Source organism: Salminus brasiliensis, chromosome 1 (genome assembly GCF_030463535.1).
Source record: "Salminus brasiliensis chromosome 1, fSalBra1.hap2, whole genome shotgun sequence".
Lineage (NCBI taxonomy): Eukaryota > Metazoa > Chordata > Actinopteri > Characiformes > Bryconidae > Salminus > Salminus brasiliensis.
The window spans coordinates 58,754,317-58,777,247 of NC_132878.1; the positions used below are offsets into that span (position 1 = coordinate 58,754,317).

The 22,931-nt window shown below is 39.6% G+C and overlaps 2 protein-coding genes across 5 annotated transcripts; both read right to left on the reverse strand.

Moving 5' to 3' along the window:
• Positions 1-4,846: 4,846 nt before the first annotated feature.
• On the reverse strand, positions 4,847-12,251 carry pgfa (placental growth factor a). 3 transcript variants are annotated; one of them, XM_072683623.1, is made up of 7 exons: positions 11,971-12,251; positions 10,705-10,738; positions 9,289-9,485; positions 7,846-7,925; positions 7,714-7,743; positions 7,553-7,620; positions 4,847-6,930 (listed from the first exon to the last, which is right to left on the reverse strand). In XM_072683623.1, the coding sequence occupies exons 1-7, from the start codon at positions 12,034-12,036 to the stop codon at positions 6,803-6,805; spliced, it is 603 nt and encodes a 200-aa protein (XP_072539724.1). In that variant the 5' UTR covers positions 12,037-12,251; the 3' UTR covers positions 4,847-6,802. The 3 variants fall into 3 exon arrangements, with proteins under 3 accessions (XP_072539724.1, XP_072539733.1, XP_072539743.1); XM_072683632.1 differs by having other exon boundaries at positions 6,832-6,930; positions 7,549-7,620; XM_072683642.1 differs by having other exon boundaries at positions 6,856-6,930; positions 7,509-7,620.
• A 2,935-nt stretch (positions 12,252-15,186) lies between these two features.
• On the reverse strand, positions 15,187-22,227 carry actr10 (actin related protein 10). 2 transcript variants are annotated; one of them, XM_072683534.1, is made up of 13 exons: positions 22,007-22,227; positions 19,945-20,017; positions 19,748-19,830; positions 19,526-19,634; positions 19,295-19,402; positions 18,591-18,658; positions 18,015-18,094; positions 17,505-17,540; positions 17,316-17,395; positions 17,148-17,221; positions 16,343-16,424; positions 15,984-16,185; positions 15,187-15,885 (listed from the first exon to the last, which is right to left on the reverse strand). In XM_072683534.1, the coding sequence occupies exons 1-13, from the start codon at positions 22,081-22,083 to the stop codon at positions 15,704-15,706; spliced, it is 1,254 nt and encodes a 417-aa protein (XP_072539635.1). In that variant the 5' UTR covers positions 22,084-22,227; the 3' UTR covers positions 15,187-15,703. The 2 variants fall into 2 exon arrangements, with proteins under 2 accessions (XP_072539635.1, XP_072539627.1); XM_072683526.1 differs by lacking the exon at positions 22,007-22,227 and adding an exon at positions 21,919-21,991.
• Between the last annotated feature and the right edge of the window lie 704 nt (positions 22,228-22,931).

Sequence of the window (22,931 nt, forward strand, 5' to 3'; positions counted from 1 at the left end):
GGGGCAGTGGTGGCTCAGCGGTTAGAGCGCCGGGATATCGATAACAGGGTTGTGGGTTCGATTCCCGGGCTCGGCAAGCTGCCACTGTTGGGCCCTTGAGCAAGGCCCTTTACCCTCTCTGCTCCCCGGGCGCTGGAGTTGGCTGCCCACCGCTCTGGGTGTGTGTGTGTGTGTACTCACTGCCCCTAACACATGTGTGCGTGTGAGTGTGTGTTCACTACCAGATGGGTTAAATGCGGAGGACACATTTCGCTGTACAGTGTACAGTGACAAATACGTGCACCTTTACCTTTTTACCTTTACATCACCTGCCTGCCGGGTGTTGGGTGGCACACCAATTGGCACATCCTAAAGCAGCCAGCACACCGACTTGGAAGACAAACCCTGACCAGCAAATCCTAAAAGCATTGCACTACAACAAAGAAGTAGCTGATTATGGAAAGTACATTTTTGTTAATGTCAGTATTTCGACCTTCACTGTTTTAATGTACTGTTTTAATGTCTTAGTCTTTAACCCTCACAAATTAATGTAGAGCCACTGATTTGTGCAGGCTACACACAACACTTTTTTTTTTAATTTTTTTTACTGATGACCAGTTATAACACTCAGTACACAAAACTATATAAATATTGGAATGGCTAAGCCAGATCTTTGGTTCTTGCTCCACACTGAAGATGTTTGGGTTTGAGAGGGACTAAAGATGAATATCAGAATGAATATTTCAACATTTATTCCCTGACATTTACATCTAGATGTGTTCAACAACTTGGATCATGGTATAAAGTGCTCTAGTTGCTCGGGTATGTTCTGTTAGATTGACTATCTAAACAAATAATGACTCTGAATATCTACGCTTGGTTGAAGCCCTGGATTTTAAACTGTGGTTTATGTGCAACTCTGCTCTGTGCATCAATCCCTTGTATCCAAACCTTGTGTCTGCATCTTTGCTGTTTCTCACTTTTTGACATAATGTGAATCTAGCAGTTATTCTTCACATTGAATAAACTGCAGTCATTTTTTTGTGATGAAAGGACCAGTAGAAATGATCACAGTATGGCTTAATGATGTATTTCATTAAATATGAAAATATATTTTTAGTGATATGTAAGTTAGATTAATTAATATGAATGCTCAGAGAGTGAGGTATCTGGACTGGGGTTAAAGTCAAAGCTCATTTTGGGTTCAGAGTGTATAAATACAATTCACAGATGTGAAGCTTCTGTTCGAGAGAGTATATAACTGATATTTTGGTGTTTACTCTTTGTTTATGTAAAACTATGTGCAGACATTGTGAAAGAAATGTACTTTGTGGATCAAATGAGTGGAAATGAATATAATCGATTATAATATTTAAAACTGAAGTAGTTGAATTCGCCGCGGTTAAAAGGAGCTTCTATGCGTGCTGGGTTAGTTTGGGGAACGGAGGACTCTTCACACTAGTAGTGCTGTGTGTTGGTAGTAAACGTGTATCGACATGTTTATCAGTTAGTTTCAGCACAAAGAGACCAAAAGAGCAGGTATCGCTGAGTGTACAGATTCTCTTTGTTTTGCGCACAGTGCAAAAAAAAAAAATCCAGCCGCGTAAAAGCGCGTCAGATGCGTAAAAGCGCACCATATGCGTAAAAACGCACCATATGCGTAAAAGCGCGTCAGATGCGTAAAAACGCATCAGATGCGTAAAAGCGCGTCAGATGCGTAAAAACGCACCATATGCGTAAAAACGCGTCAGATGCGTAAAAACGCGTCAGATGCGTAAAAACGCACCATATGCGTAAAAGCGCACCATATGCGTAAAAACGCGTCAGATGCGTAAAAGCGCACCATATGCGTAAAAACGCACCATATGCGTAAAAGCGCGTCAGATGCGTAAAAACGCACCATATGCGTAAAAGCGCACCATATGCGTAAAAGCGCGTCAGATGCGTAAAAGCGCGTCAGATGCGTAAAAGCGCACCATATGCGTAAAAACGCACCATATGCGTAAAAGCGCGTCAGATGCGTAAAAACGCACCATATGCGTAAAAACGCGTCAGATGCGTAAAAGCGCGTCAGATGCGTAAAAACGCACCATATGCGTAAAAGCGCGTCAGATGCGTAAAAACGCACCATATGCGTAAAAGCGCACCATATGCGTAAAAGCGCGTCAGATGCGTAAAAACGCACCATATGCGTAAAAACGCGTCAGATGCGTAAAAGCGCGTCAGATGCGTAAAAGCGCACCATATGCGTAAAAACGCGTCGGATGCGTAAAAGCGCACACAGCGCATAAAACGCACCTGATGCATAAATTCACCCTCCGTGCGTAAACGTCCACGAGAGAAGTAAAATGACAACAGAAAAAAACAAACACGTGACGACATCTTTGTTTTAGATTAATTACAATAAATTAATCTGATTAATGGATCTGGACTCCATTGAGTTCCGGGTAACGCAGGACCCTTTTGGTACACACGAGAACAGTTCGCACTGCTGTTAGTTTTATTTAAAGAGATCTTACTCAACATTTAAAGTGCACTGATTCCTGAGAAAACACACTCCTGCAGACAACACAAGGTTTTCTACATACACGCTCTGAACTGCATACAGACGCCATCCGCGCACCCTGAAGACGGTAATGCTAAAACAGAAGCATGCTCAATCCGGGTGATTAAGGTGTTTTCTGGCGAGAAGGAGTTTGGCATTAGCTGCCTATTTGATTTTTAAACGTTCGTTTCTCCAAAGATAAAGTAAATCGCCGTTCATCACTACTGACATATTGTGAATCTGCAGTTGCTTTTACATTGTGTCAGTTTCCAAACACTATGTGATGAATGGACCAACAGAAAAGCTCCAAAATGACCTGAATGAATAACATCTGTTAGGTTCACTTCCATTTGAAGTTAAGAAGGTTTTTCCTGTAAAGTTAACATTTGCATTTACAGTGAAAATTAGGTTATTCTCTATAGTATAAATCCTCAGATAGAGTGATATCTGGACTGGAGTTACAAATTGTTTCCTTTAGAAAATACACTAATATTTGTGTTCTTTATTTGTACTTTTGTTTTGTAATTTTGTGCTTTTTATGTACTTTAAATATAATCGATAATAATGGTCCAACCATCGACGCAGTTGAATTCGCCACCGTTAAACAGATGCATCTATGCGTTTTAGGTAATCTAGGACTCTCCACATTCGTAGCCCTGCTTGTTGGTGGACACATTTATCAGCACGTTACAGCACAAAGAGAGGAAAGAGCATTTATCGTTGTGTGAATACATTGCTTTCCTTGTTTTGCGCAACCTGTGTAAGAACGGACCAGGCGCGCAGACCACACACGCGTAAAATCGCACCAAACGCACTGAAATCAGTAATCAGCATCTGTAGAGTAAACAAATAACCACGTGGCTACTACTCACAAATATTTCATTGAAATATTTGAATGTGATTATTGGATCCGGACCCTGTCACTCTGCACAGTCCAGGGAGCGCGGTACCATTTGGCACACAGTCCTCTAACACTGCTGTTAGTTTTATTTAAACAGATCTGAATCAACATTTACAGTCGACTCATAACATCGCAGTGTCCTAAATCTGAAAACACACTCCTGTAGATCACACAGGGTGTTTTCTTACATTACTGACACTCGCGCTCTTTACAGACGGCGTCATCAGCGCTTATAGCGTCATCAGAGCTTATAGCGTCAGCATTTAGGGATGGCGTCATCAGTGCACCCTTGAGACGGTAAGGTGCTAGGGAATTTGGTTATAGCTGCTTGTTTGATTTTTTTTTAAAGGTTGGTTTACATGCAGCTCAGCTTCCTCACATCCAGAACTGTTCATCTTTTCCATGTTTTAACATGCGAATGTGCCAGCTGTTCTTTATATGGTATCAGTTTCAACTATTTAGTGATGAATAATAATGATCAGTAGAAATGTTCCAAAATCATGGGGAATAACATCGTCTTACGCTGACTTCCACTGAAAGTTAAAAAAAAAGGTGTAATATGAATATAATATCCTCAGAGAGTAAGAGATCTGCACTGGGGTTAAACGTAAAGCTTATTTTAGGATTGTTTATAGATACAGTAACAGCTGGTTGGTGTGCTGGCTGCTTTAATATGTGCCGATTAGTGTACAGCTACTTTATGAGCAGTCGCACACCAAACGGCACATCATACAACAGCCAGCATATCAACTGGCACATCCTAAGGTTTTTTAAGAGGTGTTGCCTGCTGCTTTACAATGTGCCAGTTGGTGTTCTGTCTGCTTTAGAATATCCCGGTTGGTGTGCTGCTGCTTTAGTATGTGCTTGTTGGTGTGTCGGCTGCCGTAAGATGTACTTGGTGGTGAGCTTAATGCTTTAGGATGTGCCGGTTGATGTCAGACTGTTTGAAGATGTGCCTGGTTGGTGTGCTGAATGCTTTAAGTTGTGCTGGCTGCTTTGGGATTTGCTGGTTTTGTCCAGCTGTAGTTTGTGCCACTTGTTGTTCCGGCTGCTGCAAGATGTACCGGATGGTGTGCTGGCTGCTTTAGGATGTGCCAGTTTGTGTACCAGCTGCTTTATATGGTGACAGCTGCATTAGAATGTGCTGGCTGCATTAGGATGGACCGGAAGGTGTGCTGTCCTCCATCACATCCAGAATCAACATCTCAACATCATATCACTAATTCTTTCTATACAGTGCTATGAAGAAGTATGTGCCATATGTTAATATTCTCTATTTCCTCAAGCTTATCACACTAAATGGTTTAAGATGCTGTAATAAGGAGGGATGTACATTTTTTTTACTCCTGGTAAAAAAATTCTGTTCCTGTGAATAGTTAAGCGATTAAAAGATTAGTCATTTTCCAAAAGGCATGACGATAAAGACATTCATTTCTTTAATATTTATTGCAAAATCATTATTTTTTATTTCCCATTTTTACAGTTTCAGAAATATGGCCTGCAAGAAAAGTTTGGGCACCCTTCATAATCAGTGCTTAGTAAACCCCCTTTGGCAAGTATCATAACTTTCTGTAGCAGCTTTTTGGGATTTTCATCATTTATTATTTAAAACAGTAGAACTGTGCACAGCCAATCCAGAGTCTACTAAGTCTCCCTATCTTTTTTAGTCAGCAGGGGGTTCAGACTTGCCTTTCTGCTCTTCCAGACCTAAACTTGACCTCCACCATTCCGGTGAAAAGCCTTTTCTTAATTACTTAATTACATAACAGCCTATGGCTACCGATGGTTGTGACAAGGTTTGCAAAGTCAGGCTTTCCTAATAATGACTGTGAACAGGTCCCTTATAGCCCTATTAAGCTAATTAAAGGTAGGCAGCACACTATTCTGAGCACTGTGTCATATCTAGGAAAGATATGAGAGTAATCTACTCAAATGTCAGTCTGGAAAGAGTCAAAAGCCACTCTGAAGACTCCCAGACTGCAGTCACAGTGAGAGCCATTATTTCCAAATTGACAACAGCAGAACAGTGGTGAATTTTCCCAGAATTGGCTGGCCTACCAAAATACACCCAAGAGTGCAGCAGCAGCATTTCCAGGATGTAACAAGCAAAACTGAGATGAACATCGAAGGAAGTGTGTAAATAATTCCACCACTGAAAAGAGAATGGGCAAAAATGGTATTCATGGAAGAGAGGGCGAAAAAGCACTGCTAACCCAAGTTAGCAATAAATAAACAGACTGACCATTCAAAAGCTGAGTGCCTGTTTGTGTGTGTGTTCTTGTTGTCTAATATTAGAATCTGTATCTGAAAGATCTGGAAGATCTGAAACCATTAAGTGTAATAATTATGTGAAAATCCTTAAGAGCACTGTATAAGTACATCATCATGTTTTCCAGTGTAATAATGATCAATCATTTTTACCAGGCTTGTGGACACCAGCTAAAAAGGATCTGAACCAATATATAGCTCATCAAAAAAAAAAAAAAAAACAGTCACAGTCACATGAATATTTCTTATCTGACTTAATTATGTATCCGCTTGGCTAATAACAGCACCAATTCTGTCGGGTATGGATTGCACCAGTCTCCAAGCTAAGAGCTCATTTCAGCATTTCACCTGCTGTTCCAGATTGAGAACTGGGATTAGGATCAGATTGGTCAAATAAATCCCAGTATTCCATCATAGGACACCTTGATTTTGACCATAAACACCTTACACTTGTCATTTTGTCATCATGTTGGAGTGTCAGTGTTGTCTTCAGCTTTACCATGAAGCTCAAAGTTATGGCAGAATGAGCTAATATGGAGAGGAACTGCAAAGACTGGTGTAATCCTTTGACCTGACAGGATTGATACTGTTTTTGAGGTAAGGGGATGCATAACCTGATTCAGAACAGTTTAAACTATATAAATCAATAAATTCTAAGATTCCTTTCTGGAGATGTTGTTTTTTGTACAGTAAAATATGAATATGGAGCAAATCAGTCAAAGCAAACAAGCTGTATCAAATCTGTAAGACATCGCTTTAGTATAGAGTACTGTAGCACTCAGGAAGCACAACATCCTTAACTTTAATAATGCAAACTCAACTAGCATTTGATACCATGAAGTAGTTTTAAAGCACATTGTGATGTTGAGTTTTATCAATAAGGCTCAGCAACAGAGCTGAGATTATAACAGTTCATAATAATAGTATTTCCCCTTTGTGAACGTTAGCCCTTTTCACCTCCACAGCAGTGTCCACTACTACAAAGGGATAACCAGGTATCAAAGCAGACAGGATTAGACGGACTCAACTCTGTCGTTTCCTTTGTCCCAGAGAATGTTTGCTGTCAGTGAACTGCGAGGGCAACATCCTGGAGACAGCTGAGGTCCTTATCATAATTTATATCCCAGATGCATGTTGTCCATCAGAGGGGGAGGGCAGAGTTCATGTCCTTCTGTGTTAAAGATGAAGAACAGAGAGGGCCTGTGCATGCTCCTACTAGATGAGATGATTAGGACACCTACAAAAACAAACAGTGCTTAATGAAAAGCTTCACCAGATCACATGCACAGCATGTGCCCAAAAGTTTAAAGACATTCAGTCTGCTCATTCAGAGTCTCAAGAATCCGAAGTCAAGGGTATTAATAGGGTTGCTGCAGTAACAGCCTCTATTCTTTTGAGAAGGATTTATGGTGAATGTTGGAATCTTGTTGGAACCTGTGGATAGTCCTCAAAAAAGCAGTGTATGCACAGTACCCAAACATTTGCTTCAGGACCTTTTCCTTTTTTTTTTTTTTTTGTTATTTTGAAACTGTAAAAGATGGAAATAATGAGTGTTTATTCCTTGTTGAGATCAGACCATCTTTTCCTCATTTAGCTAATCACAGTAGCAGGTATTTTGATCAGGGTCCCAGGCTTTAGGTTTAGGTTATGCACTGATCACTGAAGGTCACTGAAGGTCACTGAAGTTCTATACTAGATCATGGATCTGTATGTTTTAAACATAAATGGTGTTGCTGGTTTCCTCATCAGTGTAGTATTCTAACTAAATGTGTAATTAGCCATTAGCTTTGTTCAATGAACTCAAAAATGTTTTACCATGTCTTTATTCACCAGCAGGAGGCAGTTCAGAGCTTACTTGCCAAAGTTTGCTGCTTTCCTCCTTCCATGTTTGCCTTTTCTTCTTCTGCGTGGGCTACCTACCCTCTGCCTGCATGAGCAGAAAAATGGCACAGATATTTAACTAACTTGACCTGGATTGGGTTACATTAATAATTAATGAGAGGAAACAAAGACTTCCCACCTTTGATTTCTTCGATGGCTCCGTTTGGGTCTAAAGAAAATGTAGATCATTAGCTCAATAACAAAAATCATAACACTGAGTTTCAATAAAAGCACAGCTGGGCTCTCCCTAGGAGATGCTTGGTTTCCGTACCTGCACTCACAGTTATGGTGCTCTAAAAATGAAAGCTGCACATACTGCCTAGTTCTCTGTGCTGGGCTTATCCTTACCAGCTGAAAGGAAAGCAGAGACATACATCAGTAAGTAGTACATTTTGGCTGTCCCAGACAGAGATGAAGCCTAGTCCTAGACTAAATTTCCCTGTCAATTGAAAATCTCTATTCAGCTTTGTAGTCCAATACTAGACTCAATACCTGTCTGGTAAATCTGCCCTGTAGTGCTACATTCAGAACCAATACAAATGTGTTGCAGACTGATGGCTGCCCCTTTTACGTGTCTAAAACAACAACAATAATAACGATAATAACAAAAGTATTCAAATGATCAAAATTAGTACAATAATGTTTTATGCCCTAACAGTACATAACAATGCACAAAAAATGTTTAGTGATAGGCCGGTCTTCTATGACACTGTGTAACGGCCAGAAGATGACCTTAGACGATGCGAGGGTACCCACTTGCTTTATTGTTCTGAATGTGAATTATTTTAATACAATTGTGTAATTGTATACAAAATCCAGACTGCTGATTGGCTTTAACATGCATGTTGTTAATTTCAGCACTTCTTAGTCTTTTAGTCTACACCCATGTTTAGGTAGTAATAAAAAAAGAAGGTAAAAAAAATAGTATTGTTCAAATATTGAGATTTTATTTTTGAATAATACAGCCCTCAAATGCAAAAGGCAAATAATAATAGTAACTAAGTTGTGTCCCTGTCCACTATTTATGTAGTGGACAGGGAACTGGTCAAAAGAGGCTAAAACTATGTCAAACAAATGTAATCTCTTGCCTTGGTGCTAGTGAGAAGTACTGCATTTTTGTTCTGAATGAAGACAAGCCAAGGAAATCTTTAATGCCTACATAAAGACACATACAGCAATCTAGGAAATATCAAATAAATTGCTTTTAAAGTAATGAAGAGAAAGTATGCTTGATTTGTTTAATTATTTTGGGCTGGTGAAAGCTACTCTTGAGAACAGATTTGATTTGCTAAAAAAATGAGCAGAACAAAGAAACAATTGTATGCTAAAGTTGGGAGACCCTTGTTTAAATGATGTGTTTAGCTGATTTTCTAACTAAAAATAGGTCAATTAATTCACTACAGGAAACAAACTTAATTACAAACACAATATAATAAATAATAATAACATATAAAACATAAAATGTATATTTTATTGTCCCCAATATGTAAAATTATGCAAACCAACAGTAATTTTAAAATGTGTCGATGTGTGTCTCAGTAAAGGGAATACAACTGTTTATGAAATATAGTCTATTTTAGCTGTGAAAATGTTTCTTGTTGCTGTGTGATGCAAGAAGCAATGGCTTAGCACCGTCCAACGCATCCAATATGTATTAATGTTCATACACTGCATAATGCTCATTATATATCTCCACTTTAGGGAAAAACTGTACCTGCATTGTAATGTTGCGAGTGAGGGTAGGGAAACACTCTAGTTTCTCATCATTGCAACAGCCAGCACAACGCTGTAGTGGCACACAGCCAGGACTGAATATGTGCTCCACGCTGCCTGGGTACTCTTGTTCCACCGCTACCATCTTCTCAAGGGAATGACACAGGCTTCGACTCCACACCTCATGAAACAGCATCACTACAACGGCATGTACCATGACTTTTATGCTTTGTTACATTGCTAAGGCATTATATCTGTGCTATATGACTATGCATGATGCAGAAAATTAAAGCATTAATGAAGTACTTTGAAGTACACAGTGCTATTTGCCCAACACACCAACAGTGAACATCAATCTACTTATAAACAGTTGGTAAAATAATGTAATGGATTAAGATAATAATAATAAAATGGACATACAAGCTTTAAACAAGCATATTATGATGGTGACAAAAGGTTGTTATTTTGTGAGCTGTGCAGATCAAAGGGTATTTACATGCATATAGAACAAACTAACATGAGAATAAATTGATTTTTTCCTTTATTGCAAATCCTCAATCAATGAGTACCTGAAGCCTGGAACCCACAGCCATCACCAGACACTGAGGTTCTTCTCTGAGGAAGCTCTGCCAGGCCCTTACTGCAGCTGTCTCAGTTCATGTTTATTTTCAAGTCATGTGACTGACTTGCCATTGCAGAACATTCAATTTCTTTGTCTTACAAATTCTTGAAATTTACAGTCATTATTTACACTTGAGTCCCTAAAATAGAAGGAGAGAGTAATTTCCAATTCCCATATGGTATGTTATACAGCTAAACAAATGTTTGTTGATGTACAAATATATATGGACATGACTCTAGCAGGACATAATCATCCTTAACTTTCATTTGAAATTGTTTCATTTTTTTAAATATTATTTTAATATTTTTAATATAAAAATAACATTTTCATCAACACAAATTCCTACCATTTTCCAGATATCATTGTTTCAAGACAATAACTTTTTGTATAATTTTTGGATAGAGGTGTGCCTTGTTTTATTTTTTATATTCTCATCCATTGTGGTTCTCCCTCAAAGGGCACCTTCATTATCTTTTACTAAATCTATAATTTTACTAAATCTATCATTTATTAATCATTTCATTATATTGGATCTACATGTAACCAATGTAAACAGAATTGAATCAGCCAATGTTTCATTTTATTCTAAGCAGTTTTAGTGCAAGAACAGAAGCATTAAAATAGAGATTCTGCTTAAAGAAACCTGGAGTCAGCAAGCAGGGAAATGTTTAAACAGACTGGAGTTTAGAGTCCCTGTGCTAACGTGTGAAGTACACTGTGGGAGGGCGAATAGTGGTCCTGTTAGAGCAAGTCATTAGCTTTCAGCTGACAGAGAAATAATCCTAATACGTTTACCTTCAGAGTGGGGTGTGCTGAGAGGGGTTGAGACCTACACATAAAAGGACGACAAGAAAAAGCTTCATGGACAGCACCACCAACAGGACATGTTTATTTTTGTATTTTTATGTGCACACACTTTGACCCATGGTTGCGGGACTCTGTGAAAAGTATATGAGCACTGACATCCTCTAAACAGGAGATGACAGGACGAATTATGCAGAAAAGGGGAAGGGAATACCTAGTAAACAATGTCAGATTGCTTATTGTCCTTGTGCACTGAACCAAGCCTGACTCAGGGGTTCCCAGTATTGGCCAGCGGATACCCTTGGCCTGCATCCATTGTCAGGATGATTTGCGAACAAACACGTAGAAAGTGTAAACTAATTAGGGCAAGCGGACACTCAAATTGCCCAGAAGTGAGGGGCATTAAGGGGTTGGAACTAACATTAGCTAGAGGACGTGCAAATCCTGAGCCACGCTCTAAAAAAAAAAAACAACAACCCAAAACTGGGTCCCATGTGCCATGCCACAAAAGAGATGCCGACAGCATATATTTACAATGCAGCTTACACTGGAAAACTCCAACACATACATTATGTACATTATACATTATACATAACTTTATGACTGGTCACAGATTGGTGGACTGGGGACCTGACAAGATTTAGATGATTATAAAAGATAGAAGTTACGGTGTAGACACTAATAACCAGATGCACACAGACATCGTGCACATTCAATGTGGTTTTAAATAAAATGTTTAGCAGCTGTGGCCTCATTCCAGACTGCAAAGAGGCCAGAAAGGGCATGTAAAGGTACACCCAGCTTTACGATATCAAGCCAGGTAAAAACATGACACAGCATATTAGTGAACCATGTGTGAATTTAATCACCAGTTATATGATATAGTCTGGTGCACAGTGATAAAGCTGATGATGACTCATAAATTACCTATGCAACACAGTGGCATGGTCAGATAATCACGTCAGACTAGTCAGTGCACTTTGCAGGGTTTTTGTTTTTCGTTCTTATTATTTTTATTTATTATATTATTATTATTTTTGCAATATTCACCAACGTAAATAAATAAAAACACACAAATAATAATTTAATTAAATATCTGAATAAAATAAATAGCATATAAATGAACCCTACCTGCTAACTAAGCTAACCAACTTATAATAAATAAATAAATAAATAAATAAATAAATAAATAAATAAATAAATTAATTAGCAGATACACACACACACCCCAACAGAGAACGTGGTGAGGTTTCTTACCTGTACGTGTGGAAAGTGGAGCAGCAGTGTGGCGAGGATCTGTGCCACACTGACGAATCTGGTCATGTCGAATCAAAAACAGCAGCTCTCCGAAACTTTCAGCGGTAAGAAGCGAAAGTGCGGACGCGCCGGTCCGGTCCACGCCGGTCCACCCTCTACCCTCCGTGCCCCGTTCAACTAACTACATCCATAGTCAGACTGAACGGACGTTATCGGCGCTGAAACGTGCAGAAGGAAAGGTGCAGCCGTTAGCAGGTCACTGATACGTCAGTTAAAGCTGATGTAGAACGCCCTGCTGGCTGAGTCTGACTGAGGCAACCCGGCCAAGCCCACTAGCTACATCCATTAGCCCCCCACAAGCAGCTTTAGGCCGAGCCTACAGCCCAGTCACACAAATCACCCATCAGTGCCTGACAAGATAGACTCAACTAGTTCTCCCTTCAGCACTGTCTGTCTGAACACCTCCAGACTCCTGCTCCTCCAGCGTCTCTCCTGAAATCAAACGTTTGTCCCCTTTTGCTGCAGTTACAGCCTCTACTCTTCTGGAAAGTCTTTACACTAGACGCTTGAACATATTCTATAAGCATTTGATTGCATTCAGACACCAAAGCATTAGTTAGGCCAGCTATTGATGTTTGGTGATTAGTTGTGGCTCACAAGCACCACTCCAACTCATCCTAATGGTGCTGGATGGAGCTTCATACTCCTAAACACTGTAAACATGGTTACATTTGTGAGAGCTGGGAAAAGCTAACCTTTTCTAAATAAAGTGCATATTAATTTGAGTTCAGCTCTTAAATAAAACAGCACACACTCTATAATCTTTTCTAAATATTTTATTACAGTGTATTACAGTATCATTTACAGTGTATCTGATGCCTAGGTTCGGCTGTCCCAGAGCATCCCATTCTCCAGGCAGTGCTTTTCTAAGGAGATCATATGATGGAGATTTTAAAGAGATTATAATGAGTTCACTCATTAGACGGAGCGTCTGGGTGTGTTAGTGGGTATCCAAAAATGTACTCAAAACATTTCCCAACTTCATTCAGACGTTTCATTGCGTCAGCGAGCTATTTTAAAACGTTCATAAAAAAAAAAAAAGAGTTAATTTTGTCGTAATGGTTAGATTACTGTAAATCATATTTTTAGCCAATCCAAACAATCAATTACATATTTTCAAGAAGCCTTTTTTTTTTAAATGTCTGGATGTAATTTAGGAATTACTCCTCGCCTTAATTGTGAGGTGCTGCTAATCCTACCTTTTACAGAATGACTCAACAGTGGATTTCAGTTAATTTACCAAATTGATTTACCTCCTCATTACGGTAGGTGAAGGCTGATTGCCTGTCATGCATATCTTTGTTTCCCTACAAGGAGAATCCCTGTGATACCATGGACACAAGCACAAGCTCTCCAAGTTCTCCTTGCCTAGTGATTTTAAGGACTATGTGTGGAATGAAGGAGTATTCTCAACTGACATGTGGCTCAGCTTTAGAGGAGCTGTGAGGTGATAAGGAGGCTCTGCAGTGGCCAAGGAACATATACAGAATGCCCAGGAATGTAAACAACCAGGAGACAACTGTGTACTCTAAAGTAGATATAATGCTGTGAGCTATAAATAAGCAGGTTACTAACTCTGAAATGCTAACTCTGACATGTACAGCCTCCATTAATCTTTAAACTCTAACCTCTAAAGCTGATCATGAATTGTGTATCGAGTGACGCTGAGCAGTCATGTCACACAACTGGCTGTTGTTCACCAGTATGTTCAGTCTTTGAGGAACAAATGTAGCTTTGACCGTTTAACCTGTTATTTTCACTGTATTTTCTTTTTTTGTGGAATCAGAGAACACATTAGGACAGTCCGTCTCAATGTCTCACTGCCTGGTGTGATTATACCTGTAAACTGGAGCATTTTGTAGGACTAAACACCAGAACGGCACTCTTTGATGTACACAGAGTAGGGCAGTGATGAAAGACAGTAGAGCAGTTTGTGTCATTGGTGCTGACATTAAAGCAATCTGACAGAAAGGGGCCCAGCTTTGGATTCTCTTTGTGTATTACACCCATTTTATGTCTGCGACATTATGCAGACTTGCACAGCACTTGTGTGGCTGGCTAGTAAGAAGTGTTAGACACTCCAAACCAATACTCCCAGTGCCCAGTGTTTCTGAAAATTGAAGTAGTCAGTTTATGTGACAGTTTTACTGAACTGAGTGAGAGAGGGCTGGCACTTACGGCCTTGTTTTATAGATTTTGTTCTTAACATAGTTTAAATCACTCTACGGCCACAGACCAGAAGCCTATTTGAAGTCTTTGCTTATCCGTCTTGCACTCTAGTGAACAATTTCCCCTCTTCTTTTAAAAAAAAAACAAACAAAAAAAAGGAATAATATGCTATAATAGTGGTGTTTCTCAACCCTGGATTCCCCTGCTGGTTCAACTGATCAGCTAGTTAACTAGCCCCACCTGGGTGGAGCAGGAAAATACTTACGGCTGGTTTCCCAGACATGGATTAAGCCCACTCTTAAAACTAAAATGCAGTGCAATTCATTTTAGTATAGGCTTAGGCTTAATTAGGGTCTGGGAAACTGCCTCAAAGAAATGCAGGGCGGGGGGGGCCTCCACAAACAATTCTCAACCACGAGAACCTTTGAGAACCATTAGGGCACCGGTTAAATCTGCAGTCATGCAGTACAGACTAGCTATTAGCAGCTATTAGGAGTCTAAAACCACACTTTTACCAAACACTAGAAAGTAAACATCCTACAATATGGACCTGGACCATGGAAGTCCCCACATGCATTTTAAACACAAACACAGCTTTTGTTTCAAAACCAAGGCCCAATTTTATATCTAACCGAAATGATTTTGTACAGTCAAGGTTTTTGAAGTTTTTAAATGTTTCTGAATCATCTCTTCCACAAACAAAAGGCCATTAAATAGTAATAAGGGCAAACTATCCCAATTCAGTGGAAAGGGCTATTTTACTTTGCTTTAATGTCAGGGGTGTACTAGGGTAACTTTTAGGTGTAATAATGGAAAGCTGCAATTTGTTTGCCTTTAGTGGCATTTTGTTAGCCTTATGCTGTTTGACAAGTAACATCTCTTAAATATCAACAGGTACATCTAGCCTGATATCAGAACCAGAAAACAATTACCTGGTGTAACACGAGACACCAATGGTACAGCAAACATGGCAGCACATGAAAGCAATTACTTTGGAATGTTTATATTTATTTATATGAATAAGTGAGTCCATGTTGTTCTCTGAATTTTTTGTATCTGTAATGTAAATAAATTAGCAGGTCTTGAAGCGCTGCAACGGCTTCTAAAGCAATGAAAATACACATGCAAGTGAAGAAGAAAAAACAAACAGTTAACAGTCCCCTGAACAGTGAAATCTACACAATTACTCTGTTCAGGTCTCTGCAGTTGTATGATTACAAAACAACTTATATGCTAATATGTTCAAACAGTGTTTACGTTCTTTTCTGTTTCCCATGACCATATAATATTTATTAACTTCTAGGTCACAAAACTCAAATAGGGGAAATATGACAATAGTTTGCTTGCAGATAGAGTGATAGTGACTGCCACCTACTGTTTTTTTCTTGCTATTGGCAATTCTGGTTAAGTGTTACACAATCAATCACATTTACATATGCATGGGTTTTACTGTTACAAGTCTCTGAGTCTCAGAAAAAAAGAGACAGATTATTAAGGTTACAGATTATTTCTCTGTAGAGAAGGCCCTCTTCATGAGTGGTGGGGGTGTCTTTCCAGGGTCATAGAGTGATTCTGGTGGAGGGCTGCTGAGGGAGCACCAGTCAGGAATGCGGCCTGTTTGGTTGTAGTAGTCTCTGGAAACCGATCGACTACCCAAGATGTCCTGCAATGCTCCAAATATGGCCCCTGCAATTGCAGAAACAGAAAAGAGGTCATTTTAGACAACCTTACATTTTTAAATTCTGGGTTCAAAACAGATACAACTGAAGGATCAACTCTCTCACCTCCTAGCCAGGCAGTACAGTTAGGCTTGGCTGGTGGATTGTGAATGCGAAAGCTCTTGGTAGCTAGAGCATCACAGTATTTGGGCTTTTCCACCAGCAAACGGATCTCAGCCAGGAGGCGATGAAGAAAGCCAGGCAGCATGGATGTCCCACCAATTACCACCAAGTTTTCAGAAAGAACCTTTCTTGTATCAATGGGGCACTGATGGGGAACACAGAGTATTTCCATTATGATTACCAGAACAATTTGACCAATAAAGAGCTTGTATGTATGTAAATCCTCTCTGTTTAGGTTTAATTTTAGTGTTTGATAAAGTTTGGAAATATGGTGTTTTTATTAGCAATATAGAGGTTTTTACCTTAACCAGAGTGTCAAGGACTAATGTAGCAATAGACTTTTCTTCATTGTCCTGTTCAAACAGCATCTCAGCGATTGAGTCTCTGGAAAAAAAAGTTAAGTAAATTTTGTTGGGAAAGTTGTGACCTCATTGCAAAAAAATTGATTACCATATCTTAGACACGTAAAATCTTTTTTTAAGTTTCAGATGTTAAATATTAATATTAATGTGTTAAATGTCCAGAGCTCTACTTATTCTTGATATTTCTTTTAGTCTAGACATGTGGTTTAAATGAGCTCCAAACAGAACCTCTAACAGGCCTCTAACAAAAATAACTCCAAAAATGAAAACCTAAAGTACGGTTGTCGCAATACTTTTGAGTAATATCTCAGTCCATTTAATACTATAAGAAAAACAAAAACAACACAATTATGCAATCTTCTGTTGTTCTTTGGCCAACACAGACCAGACACCACCAAGAACCCCATGGCAACTGTGAAGCACGGTGGTGGTAGTGTGAGCCTGTGCTTTATTGCATTAGGATCCTGGACGATGTGCTACCATTGATGAACTATAAAGGTCATCTGTCCATGAGCTGATACAAAAGTGCAGTTGGGTCATACATTGGGTCAACGCAATGATTCAAGTTTACCCCAAAATAGTTGAAAACTTATACATTTAAACCTTTGGAATAACATACTCAAATACCTGACCTGAACTTTACTGAACTGGGATTTGCAGTTCATGCTTGAAGACCACAAATGTCTGTGAGCTAAAGCGGTGTCAACATTTTCCATAAACATGCTGATTAACTAATTAAGTTTACCTAATTGATCCTTTGATGTGAAGAATCTTCTCTCCATCCAAGGGATAATCAACATCGGGGGGAGGAGCAGGTCTCTGATGAGAGAAAGAGAACTGTGTTGCTTTAAAGGAGTAGCACAAGTAGCCATGATAAATAAAGACAGATATCAACTGTAAACACTGAAAAGACCTCTGCAGTTCCATCCATGTTGAACTTGGCCTCCTGGATTTTCAGACCTCTTTGCAAGTCACTCACAAAGCATGTCCTGACTAATGACAGGAGAAAGAAAAATAAAATAAAGAAACAGACTCTGATAATCTTTTATGCACACCTACAGACAGCAATGCTTTACTAATTCACTGTTGTTTTGGTTCTTACCTTTGATATCTTCAACTACCTCCTCAGAGAGTGTGCCTGAAACACACAACAAACAATACTGCTATCAAATGAAGAGCAAGCCCTAGTTTACACCTTTGTGACCTGGATTCTACTTTTGTTGTCAGTAAAATACATTTAAAGCTATCCATGAAAGAAACATAATTCTATTTATATTCTTCTATATGGCAATGTTAAGAATAATGGGTGACTAAAGTGAAGCTGCATGAATTAAACAAACTCACCTTGCATGACATGAACAAGAGTCTAGTCTTACTTATTTCAGAACACAGAAAGAAGGAAAAAGTAGGCCAGCAGTGGTATTCATAATTCATAGCTGTGAAAGGATCCCTGCAGTTTGATATATGCCTGTGGTATGCCTTTGGGCATGCTAATTATGCATTGGTGAGAGAAAAGGTAAGAAAACTGACAAATCCACACCCACATTCAACACTGTTTTGATGGTTCTACAGAACCTAGCTTGGTAGGTATGGGACTCTATTGCATCCTTACCGATCACAGTAGGTAAGCTGTGGCCAGTGCCTGAGTCTGTGTCCACTGTACACTGTTCCGTCAGAAGAGTATCCAATTCTCTATACAGAAGTGATGAAAACAGTTTAAATATATACATAACTCAAACACATGAACAGATGCATTAGGCTCTGTTTCGCCCATTAAGACTACAGGTCTTACAAACATGAATGTGAAAGGCTGAATCTGCTGACTAGTGTGCCATTCCCCTAGTTATGCTTCTAAGGCCCAATCCCTAAATGCCCTGTAGTATCTCTCATTGTTATTCTCTCAAAATACCCAAGTGAATGTTGCTATGTTAATAACATATAATATTATGTTAAACCCTTTCTATATAGCTCAAAATTAGTGATTTTAAATACCCCGTCCCACAATAAGTCCACGTGATGAACATTACTACAACATTACACCTGAGGGGGAGGTTGCTAATTCAAGATAAGACACTGAATCTATTTACACAGCTGATGCTGTTTACTGTGTCTATCTTAAGAAGTTGTGAATAAATGATTATATGTGTTAAACAAAAGCTCCGTTCATCAGTGATTCCACTTGACTTACTTGTGAATAGCCTTTCCACCCATTGGCAATGCCTCCCAAGCAGACAGGACAGGAATTCCTTCATAAACCTAATAACTATTAAGGCCAAATACTCTTAGAATTTAAATTATTTACACATGTTTCTGTGAAGCACTCATACTCAAAATGAGCATTAAATCATAAAAAACAACTAACAAATGACTGTACTGATTGTAAACCTGTAAATTGTACATTTAAAATGAGTGCGGAGACTGCTTTAGGAAACAGCATTTGCACTGATGTTTTGGCACTGCTATACAGAGCACTGCTATACAGATATTAAGCCTATGGTGGACAAAGCGGAAGTTTAAATGGAGACCATTTCCATCAAAATTAAGGTGTCCAAATCCTGGGAAACTGCCACAATCAGCGTAAAACTGTGCAAGCGCCCCTGCTAAATTAGTGAATTCAGCTACTTTAAGCTGCACCCCACATGTGTGAACACCATTTGATAATTTCCAAAGAAAACACACGCCCACTCTCCTCACATCAAGCATGCACCTTAGTATCATTTACTGCAGAACAAAGGGAATAAACTCCCAAGTAATAAGAAACACTGGATGAGCAGGTGTCTATGAGCTTTTGGCCATACAGTACGCCGTATGTATAGTAAATAGTAAATATAAAGTATGAAGGTCAGCAAGCAAAAATAATCTTTGTACCTGCGAAGAATTCAAAAAGGATACTGGTAACACCAAAGTTTCTGTATATCCACAATCCATCACGAGGGCAGAGTTGATACCCAAGGTCATGATGGACATTAGATGGCTGGGAGCAAAGAGGACTGAAGGTACCTAGGAATTTACATCACAACAACAGAAGCGATCAGTCACAAATGTGAATTTGGTGCCGAAAGACTGTTTAGCAGCACTAGGAGCTAAACAATCCTTTTCTAAAACCCTGCAAAAACCTGTTACCTCAAAGTGCTTGAAGAAGACTTTGGACAGCGTTTCTCTGAAGTGTGAAGGGCAGAGGATAGACTCAATGATAACCACTCTCCGGTCACGTGGGTTCACAAGTAAATGCCTGTAAACACAAAGCTTCCTGAGTATTTTTTCATCAAGATGCCATCAAATAATCTTAATCTACATGTATCAGTACAAACAAAACATGCCCATTCTGCACATTCAGTCTCCTACCTGAAGTATAACATGTGAATGAACTCCTTCAAGTTGGTGTACAGCTCCTCTGTGTTTATGTTGAATTGCACCACTTTAATGGGCTGAAATAATACAAGTTCGGATTACAATTCGGAATACAATTCAGATTAACAAAAAAAAATCCATATGTAATGTTTCTCCCATTTTACCCCAGCAGTAGCCCAACTGTGTGTTACCTGCTGTATCCCAGGACGCTGGATCTCACTAGGAATGATAAACCTGGGTCCAGTCTCACCAGCAAAGCCACATCTGTGGGTTACACACAAATTCATCAGTATGCGAAGAAAGTGTCTAATGACTCATGCAGCCAAACAGGGTGGTCCCCAACAACACATCACAATATCTAAGCTAATATCATATGACTATTACAATGCGTTTATTTAATTTGATATGATGTTCTGAACACTATAAGCTTCATCAATGAGTACTCATAATACAGTACACATGCTAAAGTATACAGACATTCTTTCTAATCAATGAATTCAGCTACTTGTGTCTAAAAAGGTAAAGGTAAAGGTGCACGTATTTGTCACTGTACAGTGTGGACTGTACAGCGAAATGTGTCCTCCGCATTTAACCCATCTGGTAGTGAACACACACTCACACACACACACACATGTGTTAGGGGCAGTGAGTACACACACACACCCAGAGCAGTGGGCAGCCAACTCCAGCACCCGGGGAGCAGAGAGGGTAAAGGGCCTTGCTCAAGGGCCCAACAGTGGCAGCTTGCCGAGCCCGGGAATCGAACCCACAACCCTGTTATCGATATCCCGGCGCTCTAACCTGCTGTGTGGCTGTTCCAGAACGATCCGTTCTGTTGGCTGTGCTTTTCTGGGGAGATTATACAATCTCTAACCGCTCTAACCGCTGAGCCACCACTGCCTATCTGTCTATTGCTGACGCAGGCATTAAATTGTACACCCAGTTTGTATAATCTCCCCAGAAAAGCACAGCCAACAGAACGGATCGTTCTGGAACAGCCACACATGAGCCTCAGGCCACCATGAACAACATTAGGTGCTGGCTAGAGGGGCGTAAAGCCCCAGAACTGATTTGTAGAGCAATCTGTAGAGTGCTTTTTGGAGTGCTGGAGCTCCATCCAGTACTTCTGGGATGAGATGAAGTTGTGTTTGTGATCCAGGACTAAACCACCAACATCTGTACCTGACCTAAATAATGCTCATGTGGTTGAGTGCAATCAAAACCTGACATTGAATGTTCTGACAACTAGGGTAAAGTCTTCACAGAGGAGTAGCGGTTGTCACTGCAGCTAAGGGTGGCAAACTATTCTGGAAGCCCATTGATTCAAGAGGAAAAGTTGGATGAACAAGAGTCTCGAAACGTTAGATTTTCTGAAACCCATAACTGTGATGAGCCCAATGATGCCCTAAATTAACCCCACCAACTAAATAAGCGAAGTGTTTTCCCTCTCTGAAGGTTAACACAGAGAGAAGGAGACACATACACTCATTCTACAGTCAATCTACTGTCTGTTATATTTATATTACTATAACACTGCTATCCATACGCTGCTCACTATTCTCCTGCTTAGTGCACAACACTGGTCTGCACAGCCCTTTTGCATATTTTTGCACATCTGCACTTTATACCTAACATCTTCCCACATCCTCTCCCTTTCCCTATTTCTATTTTTACTTTTTATTACTATATTCTAATCGTATTTCTATTTTTCATCTTGTCTCCTATCCTATTATCGGACAGTCGTCTAAGAACGTCACTGCTATTTGTGCCCTGTATGACTGTGGACATCGACCAAGGAAAGAATAAATAATATATATATCAAGCTGGCCAGCAAATCCATCCATAAGCAAAGGATTTCACACAATAAATAAAATAAAAATAGTTAATAAACGACAGTATGCAGTGCAGACTGGTGCATGTCACTGGTGTGCTGTGCAGCTGATCAGTAGCCTGTAAGTTGGCTAACAACACTATTTGGCAGCTAGCTAGCTGTAGCTACCTAGCTAACGTAGCTAGCTGTCATTTTATTTCGCCTGTGGTTCATTAGTTAACGGGACATGTAGCTAGCAAACCCAAAATAAAACAAATGAATTGTGTCAGCGACGAACAAACACAGGGAGCCTCTTATCTAAGCAGATTATCTAAAGAAAAAAATCACCACACACCCATTGATGTCCAACTGCTAGCTGGCTAGCGGCCGTTAGCAACTCAGTTAGCTAGCTAGCCGGTTAAACAGCCTACCACACGACTCACTTTGTGTACGCTGCTCCTAAATCAATGACCACGGCCGTCTTCTCTCCTCCGCTCCCCAAAACCTCAAACAACGGCATCTTGGCCAGCTAACTATTCCACACTCTGACAACAGCACCTTCCCGATCAGAGAGCTAAGCTATAAACTGGAGAAAAGGAGCTACACAGCAGCTACCGCTAGCTGGAGATGAGACGTGCAGGCTGGGGCGGGGTTGTTGTGTGGACGTTGCGACCCACAGCTTTCCCCGTTACAAAAATAAATACTTAGAAAATGGACTCGAATGAAATGCCGATTAATACAGCAGGGTAATAACATACAATTTTAATCTATTTTGTGTTTTTTATATATATATCTGTTCTCACTCTCTCTCTATATATATAGCTATATATTATTTGTAGATTTTCACCTGCTTATTATTTTAACGAAAGTGCCTCAATCAGAAAAGGCAGCACGTTAGCCAACACCAAAGGGGCGGCGCGGCGGTCGTAGCACTAGGTAGTTTGTGCTGACTGGAGATCAGCTTATTGTCGTTGTCTTCTGTTAATGTTTTGGAGTGAATTTGGAGGAAATCTGATCTGGGATTAGATCACATGGCTAAGCGGTTGCTGTCGCCAAGCCGACTCGTCGGGGATGTTTCTGTGCCACAGTGATGACTTAATATAATAATTTATTCAATCCGGCGCCAATACGTATGCAAATACAGGCTGTCTACAAAAATACGGACTCTTTTTTCAGTAGAAACTGTGAAATGTGACCTAATAAATATAATAAAATAATACTTAATATGAAATAAATACAAATAAAATAAAATAAAAATAATTATACACTTATTTTTAAAAAAATATTTAGTTTTTTGTTTCGGCTGTAAAAACAGTAAAAACAGTTTGAGAAGGCCGGTTTTGGAGCAGAACTGGCCACACTGAAGAT